Genomic DNA, 12,939 nt, shown 5'->3' with positions numbered 1-12,939 from the left:
AATGTTTTGGAACTGTATCGTATTGTATAGTGTTATGCCACACACTGATATAACCTGTTTTCTTCCTTACTGAAGGGTGTCTCACCCCGAATGTACGTACAAATTTTTTTTTTAGGTCCATTAGGTAGCCGTGTTTAGCATCCTAGCATTCGAAAGCGGGGGTGTCGTTAGCTACTACTAGTGCCTGTTAGGTACGAGTTTTTGTAACCGGGTCGTCGGGATGGTTTTGTAGGCGCTCGGAGTGTGTGTAATTATGGGAATGTATATCCTAGTTTTGTATAGACTCTGGTATGGTACTGTTTATGTATAGAAAGACTGTATTCTGCTGCGTATCTGATGAGTATAGATGTGTATGTTTATATTTTAAGGGCATCCGTGTACCCCACGGGGTTGGACCCTCATTTGGTATTGTATCATGTATGTTTTGAATTGATACAAAGACAGGTTAGGTTACTATATTCACACCTCGGACCCATCTACGGGTTCGGGGAGTGACATAGGGTTCGGTTAACCGACTATATTTTCAAAACCAACCGTTTAAATTTAAGTATGATATTTTTAAAATATAGTATTGTTCTTTCTGAACGTTTTTATCGATTGGACAGTTGTTATTTCAAACCATAGACTTGTTTTAAAATCAACCAAAGACGGTTGTTATTTCAAACCATTGGACAGTTGATTATCTCCATTTTTCCCATATTTAGCTATATATTTATTTTTAGTAAAATAACAACCTAGAAATATTCATACCCCGTTTTAGTAGCAGTATGTATGTTCTCAAGAAAATGAGTTATGTATGAGTTACCAGAAGAAAATTGTGTGGTATGAGTATATTTTTAATTGACATTAAATGAGCATGTTTTGTGTAATACTGAAATGTAACAGCTATAAGCCAAGATGAGAGATATGATGGCTATATGCCAAGAGATGAGATAAGATGAGATGAGATGTGACGGCTAAATGCGAGTTTATGATACGCTGATTTTTGCCAAGTCAGTATCGAACAAATGTTTCACAGAGTTATGTACAGAGCATGTTATATTACGGTTTTTATGAAATGAATGATGATTTTAGTTTTATATGATGTAAATTGTCATATATGATAGTAGAGCCATGTTATGATAATCTCATGGTTAGAGCACGGTACCGTAAATATGTATGTCGAGGTGCAACCATACTGCTAAGATAGAGTGTGGATGGGAAAGGCGACTAGTGGCCTAGGTAAAGTACTCCCCGAAGGAGTGATTGCAGGGCCCCATCTGACGAAGTATTCTGCATAACTCAGCCTTTGGGCACAGAGAGAGATTAGGCACCATCGTACTATTTTATGTTTGAGTTGGCATTAGTCGGTCTGCTATTTGCTAGGTCCAGCCTTCGAGCCGCACAACCCGTTATGGGAGGAAGCATGTCGTATGTGTGTGTGATGGCATGACAACGTTAGTCCTGCAGATCAGGCTGTATCTTCTAGGCATATATGGGCACATTTACTATAGAAAGGGCTATATTGAGTCAGAATATGTATTTTCAGAATTACAGAGCAGTATAGTCTTTAAATGTTAATTAAATGTATCGAAATGTTAGCAGTATTTGTATACACGAAATCTCATGCTAGCCACACACTGATAATAATATAATATGTCTTACTAAGAGGTATCTCACCCTAGCATACAAATGTTGTTTCAGGTCCTCTGAGGGATCGAGCCTAGCGTGTTGCCAGGCAGAGTTAGATAGTAGACAGTCTTTGTTAAAGTTGGTGAGATTTTATGCAGTGTATGTCTTTTGGGGATTGTATATATAAATATATATATATATATATATATATATATATATATATATATATATATATATATATATATATATATATAGCAGATTATGTTTTCAGTTATGTATGGCTGTATATGGGAAACATTTAAAGACTCTGGTAAGTTTTATTAGAAGATGTATGCAATCCGCTGTGCATGTTTATGTAGTTCAGTATGGAACACCTGATTTTCCTTTGTTTGGGTGGGTTGTTTTTGTATAGTTTCAAAGATATGTATGTATGTATGTTTAGTGGCACTCCGAACCAACCAAGAGGGTCGAGGCGCTACAGATGATGGTGTGGAGGTGGTACCGGGAAGGACCTCTGGGTATGGTGGTTGTCATGAGGATGATGGAGGAGAGGGAGAAGTTGTATGCAAGGGGGCAAGCATACAAGAGGGCAGTATGCGCATAGTGACACTCTGTGGGTGATGGGGTGAATAGTCTCTCATGAAGAGTGGTCTCCCCCCTCCTTTTATAAGCCCATTTGCTTTTGTTTTTTCTCTTGTTTTTGCATCTCCCCCCGAGGAAAATGGGGTGACCCATTGTTTGAAGTCGCACAAATTTTTTTTTAATGAAAACATATACCCCTATAGTCTTATATATATTATTATTTTTGCTTTTTCTTTTTTCCTTTTGTTTTTCTGTTTTGTTGTAACAATAATAATAATAATAATAATAATAATAATAATAATAATAATGGCAATAACAATAATAATAATAATAATAATAATAATTATTATTATTATTATTATTATTATAGCCGCTTTTTTTGTATTTTTATTCCCTTTTTGTATTTTTATCGTCGAACCTCATCTTCTTGAAAAGAGACAAGACTGAAAATTAAAACTTAATTTCCCAAAAATAGAAAGACTTGGACTCCATTTTTTCTAAAATGCCCGGAACTCGGTGAAAACACACCGGGAATCATTAAAAACACAACGGGACTCGGTACAAACACAGGGACTCATTAAAGACACTGGGACTCCACTTAAGACACTAGGACTCGTCGAACACATACCGGAACTCAGTAAAAGTACCGGGACTCAGTAAAAAATATCGGGACAACTTAAGATACAAGGACTCATCGAACACACATCGAGACTTGATAAAAACACCAAGACTCAACTTATGACACCAGGACTCAATCAGGTTTCTCAAAAAGGGTCTTCCAATTTTCGGGGCTCAAAGTCAACTTTTATTGTGACGGGTCTTCTTGGGGAGGCCTGGTTAAAATTTGGGTGTCAACAAGAGCAATTCTTAGAAATATATTATCTTCCACATCAAATTCTAGCTCTCGTTAGCGGGTATCAACATAACTTTTTTGTTGACTCTAAGCTGTTTTAATTCTATCTTGGATGAGTTTGATTTTCTTAGAAGTTTTATGTATAATCTCTGGTCCCAAAATTCGCCATTCACCAACCTCATCCCAATTCAATGGAGATCGGTACCTCCGACCATATAATGTTTCATACGGTGCCATCTCGAGGCTTACTTGATACCTATTGTTGTAGGCGAACTCAACTAAGGGCAGATACTAAATCCAACTTTCTTTAAAATCCAACACACATGCCCGCAACATATCATCCAATATTTGAATTGTCCTCTCTGATTGTCCATTAGTGTGGGGGTGAAACGATGTGTTAAAGGTAAGTTGAGATCCCAAGACTTTCTGCAAACTTTTTTAGAACTAGGATGTGAAGGTCCCTATCTGATATGATAGACACTGGTACGCCATGTAGTTTAACTATCTCCTGAACATACAACAATACAACTCTTCTAGTTTATTCATGGAGTAGTTAACTTTGATTGAAATAAAATAAGTAGTTTTTGTTAAACGATAGACAACTACCCAAATGACGTTTTGCCTATGAAGTGCTAGTGGTAACCCTATTACAAAATCTATAAAAATGTGCTCTCACTTCCACTCAGGAATATGGAATGGTTGTAATGGCCCTGCTGGTCTCTGATGTTCAGCCTTCACTTGCTTACACGTAAGACACTGCTCTACGAATTAGGCAATTTCTCTCTTCATGTTATTCCACCAGAAAGATTCTTGCAAGTCTCGATATATCTTGGTGCTTCCTGGATGCACCGTATAAAGAGAACGATGAGCTTCTTTCAGAATTATTCTTTTAATCTCTCTGTCATTTGGTACACATAATATGATTTGGAACCTCAAAATCCCATCATCTGAGATGTTAAAATTTGCCCTCAGTCCACTCTGATGTTTGAATTTTATGTGAGCTTTTAGTTTCCATTTGGAACTAAAAAAATATTAGGAAAAAGAAAATAAAATATCAAAGAATTCACATTTTCATGTTTGGTAATAAAGAAAAGTGGGAAAGAAAATAAAATTAAAAAAAACATAATTAACAAAATTTTGATTTTACACATCATTAATATTTAATTTTTCTTATTTTTAGTCATATTAATTAAAGTAAACTTTCATTTTTTTATAATATTTAATAGATAAGAAAAATACAAGAAAAAAATGAGTTTTTAAAAATACAAGAAAAAAAATGAGTTTTCTCCTTATTTTCCTTTCCTTTCTCCAAACAAAATCATTAACTCAAACAGACTCGTAGAGTCCGTTTGGATGGAAGATTTTACTTGGGAAAAGGAAATGAAAGGAAAATAAGAAAGAAACTCATTTTCCCTTACATTTTCCATCTCTATTAACTATTATCAAAAATGAAACTTTATTTTAATACGACTAAAAATTAAGAAAAATTAAATAGTAATGATGTGTAAACTCAAAGTTTTGTTTATGAATTTGATATATTTTTATTTTTTTCTCATTTTCCTCGACAATCAAACATAAAAATATAAATTTTTTAATATTTTTCTCTTTTTAAAAATATTTCCTAAGTTTGAATCTTTTTTTTTTTTTATGAAGTGGAAACTCCAGCCACCAATGAGTCCTTTGGACCTCTCGGCGTGGCACCAAACCCACAAGGATGAAGTGTTGTCGTCCACCTATTGACGCACACCTGGTAATTTACCGATGTTTACATAATGTTTCAGAGGGGAATCAAACTCGTGACCTTGAAATCTCAAAAGTCACAAGTTTGTCCTTACCACCTGAACTGACCCGGTTGAGCCTTAAGTTTGAATCCTTAATTTTTATTTTGTTTTTATGACCCGGAGACTTCAACCACCATCACGGCATTTTGGACGCTATAGTGCGGTACCAAATCCGGGGGATGAAAGTCATCTACCTGTTGACACACCCCTAATAATTCATTAGGATGAACTCTTAAGAAGAAATCGAACCCGTGATCTTAAGTTCACCAAAATCATAAATCATCCTAAACACTTGTACCAATCCGGATGAGATCCTTAAAGTTTTGAAACTTAACCGTCACGGATTACGCGGCGAAAGTGACAAAAGCAGAGAGTAAGATATGCATGCCCACAATCCTCTCCCTTTTTCCCTCACTTTGCCCCTGCTCATAATATTATCGTCGAGAAATTGAAAGCATTTTTCAAGTTTTTATTGCCATGCAAAAGTCACATTACTCGGTTAATCACCAACTTCACTAACCGTATATTTTTATTTCTTTATACTCACCATTTTACCATTACTACACCCAATGGTCAAACTCTCAACCTCGTTTAACGCACATCCATTCCTCTCTCTCTCTCTCTCTCTCTCTCTCTCCTTCGTTCTCTAGTTTGGGTTTTGAGTTAACAGTTATATTTTTATTTTGGTAATGGTGTGTGCATGCATGCATGGTTAGGTGTCCGTATTCCTTCTTCTTGCAGGACAAGTGGAGGCCCAGTTCCGGCGGCTTTCCGGCAATGATGAAAGTTCAGGTACCGAGTCCGGCCATGGTTCTCAAGCACGCTGCGGCCACCGCGGCTGCTGCCACCGCCACCGCCACCACCACCACCTCCATCCCTTCCGACGAGATCCCCATCATCACCTGTCACCACCTCCACGGATCCCACCCGTTCGGGCTCGGCATCTTCCGTGGGGAAAGCCCGCTCCGATTCACCTTTCCTCTCTTCCTCTTCGAGCTCTTCCTCGTCATCATCATCATCCACATCGTTCGCTTTCTCCTCAAACCGCTTAAGCAACCTCGTATCGTCGCCGAAGCCATTGTAAGCTTCTTCTTGATCCATCTCATTGCATTCAATTAATCAAAATCTAGCCTTTGATCCCTTTTCGGGATGATACGTATAAGACTCAAGATTGATTGTGAAAACTCACATTTAATATATATCTATAGGCGCCACACCTAACCTGCTTCTTGCTGGGATGGCCTACCAGGATTTCAATTCTAAAAAGACTAATTAATACTTTCTTTTAATTAATTACAACATGCACCATGCATATTTTATTAATATTATTTATTTATTTTTTCTTATATAGTGTATTTTTTTAGGTAAATGCAAATTTTATAAATTTATATAAAATTATATATCAATACAGGTTAAGCAAGTAATTTTTTATTGCGTGACAGTAGGGATAGGGATAAACCTAAAATAAGTTATGAGGAAATAGTGAGTAAGAAAAATCCCTACATCTGTAAAAAGAAATGATTTATGATTACTTAAATTGGTAAAAAAAGATTCATATAACCGAACACACCTAGTGAAACTTAAGGTTTGATTTTTGTTTGCTTGTTTATTTGTTTGTATTGAGCTCATCGAGCTCGGACCTCAAAATTTCTTGGTAAGATTTAAAGTTTTTTTTTTTTTTTTTGGAAAATAAAATGTCTACCTTAAATATTTTTGTTTAGTTTGGTGAAAGTAACATTACTATATATCACATTACTTTTTTCTTCCAAAAAATTTTATTCGGCCTTAAATTACCATTTTATTCTGCATTTCTAATTTTTTGAATAAATACAAAATACTGTCTTATTTTTTAGTTTTTCTGTACGAACATTCAAAAATATTATTCATCATTTTTTAATTTTTTAAAAAATGAGAGAATTTATTTATTTTATTTATTATTTGTCATTAGTATGTGCATCTTTGTCACCCACTATTGTAGTATTTAGAAATCTAAATTTGAGATTATAGATTTAAAATTGTCCAAATTTAGGGATATTTATATACAAGAATATATGAAATTTTTATCTAAATTTATATATTTTAAAATGCACTCCTCAAGTTTGTCAATGAATCTAGCATTTAAATAATTTAAGATTGCCCATGTTCGTTAAACAATCGAAATTAAGACTAATTTCCCCAGTTTTATAACAAAAAAATTGATTGTGCCAAAAAAATATTAACGCATTTGAAAATTGAATAAAATATTCAAAAAAATGTTAATCTGCCATTGCAGGGAGGCATCATAATCGGGCCTTCCGTTCTCGGCCGGAACAAGAAGTTCGCGGCGCACGTGTTCCCGGAAAACGCCCAATTTGTGATAAGGAACGTCGGAGTGATGGCGTTCTGCTACTTCCTCTTCATCTCCGGCGTAAAAATGGACCTCGGTGTGGTAAAACACTCCGGCAAAAGGCAACTCTTCACGGCGACGATTGGCGTCGCGGTTCCGTTGACGGCTGCGGTGGTGGCCTCGGTGATCCTCTGGAACTCGTTCGACAAGGACCTGAGAAGGATTACCTCCGTGGGAGCGGTGACGTCGTCGCTGGCGATCACGGAGTTTCCGGTGCTGTACCCGGTGCTGAAGGAGCTGAACCTGCTGAGCTCCGAGATCGGGCGGGAAGCAATGTCGACGGCCATCATCAGCGACATCATCGGACTGAACGCCATTGTGGCGTTCGAGGCGGCGAAGCAGGGGGAGGATAAAGGGATCCGATCCCTCTGGTTCATAATCTCCATGGTGATCCTCAGTATCACCGTCCTCGTCGGCGCTCGAAAGCTCATGATCATGATCCTCCGCCGCACGCCCGAAGGGAAGCCGATCGATCAGATGTACGTTCAACTCTTTCCATCCAAATTTCTATATATACAAATTCGTTTACTTACATATATATTTGTATTTTTATTTTTTTTTGGTCGTGTGTGTGTGTGTAGGTACGTGACTGGCATTTTGCTTGCAGTACTGGCGATTGGGTTTTTGACGGACTTTTTCGGGATAGCCATAGGGAACGGGCCGCTATGGTTGGGCCTGGCGATACCGGACGGCCCACCAATAGGAGCCACTGTGGTGGAGAGGTGCGAGGCCTTCCTAACGGAGTTTCTATTGCCGCTGGGGTTTGCGACGGTGGGCTTGACCACGGACCTGTCCACGATGAGCGAGGCCTGGCCCACTCTGCTTCCTCTGTTTGTGGTGTGCATTGTTGGCTACGTCACCAAATTTGCTGCCGTCCTGCTATCCTCTCTCTACTTTGAAATGCCACTCAAAGATAGCATCACCCTCGGCCTCATCTTGAGCATAAGAGGCACAGTGGAGTTCATCCTGTTCCTCCATTGGATGGACAAACAGGTTCTCCCTCTCTCTCTCTCTCTCTCTCTCTCTCTCTCTCTCTCATTTATAATGCACCAATCTTGATTTAGCATTTTTGTTTTATGTAAAGTAATTGATCTTTTAGAGATTTTTCGATCATAGCTAGAAATTATTATAAAGAGGGTGTATAACTTCACATGTTCGTGTATTTGTATTTTAGATGATAAATGTATATCAAATTTGTTTACATTCAAGTATATAAAGAGCGAGACCCATTTCTAAAATTTAGAAAATATATACGAATATGTGAAGGGGCCAATTTCTTATATAATTTTTCCTAGCTAAGCGAGTCTAAACCGAGTTTTAATATGTTTAGAATTTAGGAAAGAAACACATGGATGCATGAAGGGACAAGTCTCCTATATAATTTTTGGGTTAGGATAATGGGAACCCCATACATGTATTTTAAATTTTTTAAGATTTGTATTGAAAGGGTAAAAAATGAAATTTTTGTTTAAATATGCAAAATATTTTTTGTTAAATTGAATTTATGTGTGTATATATAAATGCAGATAATAGGAGTGCCGTCTTTCTCACTATTGGTGCTACTATCAACAACGATGACTGCGATAGCCACTCCCCTCATCAGCATCATCTACAACCCTACGAGGCCTTACATGGTGAACAAGAAGAGAACCATCCAACACACTCCTCCGGACACTGAGCTCCGCGTCGTCACCTGCATCCACGACCCAGAGAGCGTCGCCGGCATCATCAACCTCCTCCATGTCTCGAATCCAACCCTAAATACCCCCTTCTCTGTCTACGCCCTCCGCCTCATCGAACTCGTCGGTCGAGCCTCCCCGATCTTCATCGACCATGACCACAACGAACATTGCTCCGAGCACACCGGGGACAACGCCATCCACAATGCCCTCAAACAGTACCAAGAAACTGTAGGCGACGACGTCATCAAGATCCACTCCTTCACGGCGGTGGCCGCCCAGAGGTCCATGTACCAGGACATCTGCGAGCTCGCGCTCCGAAACAAAGTCACTCTCATCATACTCCCCTTTCACAAGGATTGCTTGGACCCGCTCGCCGGCGGCACCGAGCTGGTGCGGAAGGGGGTGCAATTGGTGAACTTGCACGTTCTAGCCCATGCACCGTGCTCGGTCGGGCTACTAGTCGACAAAGGTTCCTTCCGCAACCCCATCATCAGTCGGTCCATGCGTTACTCGTCCTACAACTTCGTAGTGTTGTTTCTAGGAGGCGCCGACGCTCGAGAAGCCCTAGCATACGCCGACCGGATGGCCGGGAGCCCTGACGTGTTGGTGACGGTGGTTCGGTTCCTCTCGCACAACTGCGAGGGGGACGACGAGATGGAGAAGAAGCTGGACGACGGGGTGGTGACATGGTTCTGGGTGAAGAATGAAAGGAATGATCGGGTTGTGTACAAGGAGGTGGTAGTGAGGAACGGGGCGGAGACGGTGGCGGCAATTCGAGCGATGAGCGACGGACATGGGTACGATATGTGGATCGTGGGGAGGAAGCAAGGGATAAACCCGGTGTTTCTGGAGGGATTGTCGAACTGGAGTGAGAATTTGGAGCTGGGGGTGGTCGGAGATTTTGTAGCATCTGTGGATTTTGGGAGTGGAGGGTCTGTGCTGGTGGTGCAACAGCAGATCTTGAGAGAGCAAGGGACCAGAGGGTGCGTGGCTGGTTATGTGGGGATTAATTTAAGAGAGAGATTTAGTTTGAGGATAGTTTAGCGCGTTGTATTAGATTCATCCATCTGTGTTTTATTTGTTTTTTTTTTATTTAATTGGATCTCTTTGTCACTAGGAACCCTAGCTTGTTGAGATGATTTGATGAACAATGTTTTAACTTGTTTATGTAAAAAAAAAATTTATGAGCTTAATTATAATTACTTAATTGAAGATATAGAAGATGTTGACATGCATGCATGCAGATCGATGAAGCTCAATTAGGATTAGTCAACATGTAAACCCTAATAGCGCAGCCAAAGTATTTAAATTTTCAATAGAAAAATAAAAAAAAACAAAGTACAACTAAGTAGAGGGCAAAATAAAATTGTGTGACAAGTTTATACAACAACAACCAAACCAAACTTTAAGTCCCATTAGGTGGGATCGGTTATATAAATAATTTTTCGTCAATTTATGCGATGTGTGACAAGTTTATGCCAAATGATATTGATTTCTTCCTCTTTTTTTTAATTCTAAAAAATATGGTATGAGAGGTTTAAATTATTTGTCAAGAGTAGAGATGTAAATAAGTGTTAGTACATTTACAAGTGGTCTATGTTTGGCTTGATTATTAAACATTTGATCTCATCCAATAAGATAAAGCCTAAAAGAATGCCTAAGCTGCGTAACGATGTCTAACTTCAATATTTTCAAATGATCATGATACACGAATGCTATCAAAATACTCTATGCAGTCTAAGTGAACATACAAATAAGATTAATTGGGTCAAATGTTTTTAAATAACTTGATTAATGCCTAAACAATTCCACGGCGATATTGTAATATGCACTTACATAAGGCTTAGACAATTACATGACAATATTATAATATGCCCTTAATTATATAAGGCTTAGATAATGGTACGATAATAGTGTAATATGACACTTTTAAAACAAAAACATTATTTTTGATGATAACTGTTGTTAAATAAAAACGTCGATGACCTCCGACGAACTCTCCGATCTCTCTCTTTCGAATTTATAATGCACCAATTTTGATTTAGCCTCTTTTTTTATATATAAAGTAATTGATCTTTTAGATATTTTTTGTTCATATCATGAAATTATTATAAAGATGGTGTATAACTTCACGTGTTCGTGTGTTTGTATTTTAGATGATAAATATGTGTCAAATTTGTTTTATATTTTTTAATATCACGTATATAAAGAGCAAGACCCATTTCTAAAATTTAGAAAACATATAGGAACATGTGAAGGGGCCAATTTCTTATATAATTTTTCCTAGCTAAGAGAGTGTAAACCAAGTTTTAATATGTTTAGAATTTAGGAAAGAAACACATAGATGCATGAAGGGACAAGTCTCCTATATCATTTTTGGGTTATGCTAGTGGGAACCCTAGGTACACTTATTTTAAATTTTTTAAGATTTGTATTAAAAGGGTAGAAAATAAAAAGTTTGTTTAAATATGCAAAATATTGTTTGTCAAATCCTTTCATGCATGCAAGCTCGCTCAACCCAGAATTTATGTGTGTATTGACTCACTCTAAAAATGAGCAACCCGGAAGTTATTCTAAGTATAGGAGTTTAGTTATGTAATAATTAGCTTAAGGGTTAGATCGTCTCCTCAATGAATGTAGTTTACTTCAAAATTTTGTGTAATTCCAAAAGAAATTAAGAAAAGAAAAGTTTACTGAACATGGTTTATGTTCAGTTTCTTGGAATTTTGAGATTGTTGTGATGAAACTAAAACATAACTTAAGATCCTAAAATTAAAATATAAAATAAGAACCTAATATGCTTAGAATAACAAAAAACGAATGACGGTAATTAAATCTTGTTTAGACAATAAATAAATCCTACATATGAAATTCTGGACAAAAGAAATTGTATGCTAAATTCAAGAAATGTGAATTTTGGTTGAGGCAGATTACTTTCCTTGGGCATGTGATCTCCAGGGATGGTATATGTAGTGACCCGAAGAATAATAGTATTTTAGTAATAAAGAGAGAGAGAAAATGGAAACATGAACAGAAGGAGGCCGTAAACTTCGTCGACGAATACAGGGGTTTGTCAGCGAGCGCATAAGGAAATTCGTCGATGAAGCCACATCTCGTCGACGAGAAAATACCGAGAGAGGTTTTGAGGCAGCCTGAATTTCGTCAATGAGGGAATAAGGTTAGTCGATGAATTTACTGAAAGATTCGTCGACGAGATGACATGTCTCATCGACGAATGTCGTAGTATAAATAGTGGAAAACCTAAATTTTTACCCATTTTCAACTCTTTTCTCTCTCTCCTCTCTCTCTCTCTCTACGTCTCTCTCTCCTTTCTCTCTTCAATTTCGGCCCCGCCAGTCGCCGAATCGATGATCCGAAGCCACTACGACGCTCCTAGCGAAGTTCTCTACAAGTCTGTCGGAACAGATCATTGATGAAATGAAGTTGGATTTCATCTCAAATTTAAGGTAAGACCTTTTAGTCCATTTTTGACCTTATGATAGTTATAGGAAATGATGTAGACGAAAAAATATTGATATTCTATTCTGAAAAATATTGTTTTCAGGGTGTTATGTAGGAGGCCCTGCGGGTGTTAGGCCAGTATACCATAGAGGCTTTTTAGTAGTCAGGTAAGAGAAATATACTATGTTAGGTAATTTTAAAATATTATACAGTTTATTAAATTTTGAAAATTATGTACTAAAGTATCGTGTGGCTTGAGAATATGAATATAGCACAGAGATATGTTTTATGAATTTCAGTATTATGATTTTATAAATTTCAGTACTATGATTATATGAATTCTAGTACCATGATTATACGAATATCAATACCATGATTATATGAATTTCAATATTATGATTATGCAGTTATCAGTGTTATGATTATACAGTTCTCAGTATTATGACGTATAAATTACAGTTACAGTTTATGCAGAATCATGGTTATTGTAGTTATTTTAGAATCATGATAAATCAGATAGTCGTATATAGAGATATATTATATAATATCAGACCCTGTTGGATTATGCAGTTACAGAGTACG

The 12,939-nt window shown here is 37.4% G+C and overlaps 1 protein-coding gene across 1 annotated transcript in view; it reads left to right on the top strand.

Annotated features, from left to right (window-relative positions):
- Positions 1-12,939, top strand: part of LOC131149921 (cation/H(+) antiporter 24) — a 47,984-nt gene that overhangs the window by 33,771 nt on the left and 1,274 nt on the right. The window contains exons 3-6 of the mRNA XM_058100717.1: positions 5,569-5,907; positions 7,100-7,692; positions 7,795-8,206; positions 8,740-9,878. Of these exons, the coding sequence (XP_057956700.1) occupies positions 5,569-5,907; positions 7,100-7,692; positions 7,795-8,206; positions 8,740-9,878 (2,483 nt within the window). The remainder of the gene's footprint in view (positions 1-5,568; positions 5,908-7,099; positions 7,693-7,794; positions 8,207-8,739; positions 9,879-12,939) is intronic.

This window comes from Malania oleifera, chromosome 2 (genome assembly GCF_029873635.1).
Source record: "Malania oleifera isolate guangnan ecotype guangnan chromosome 2, ASM2987363v1, whole genome shotgun sequence".
NCBI lineage: Eukaryota > Viridiplantae > Streptophyta > Magnoliopsida > Santalales > Ximeniaceae > Malania > Malania oleifera.
Note: the sequence above shows the minus strand (reverse complement) of the source record. Positions and strands in the feature narration are given on the sequence as shown.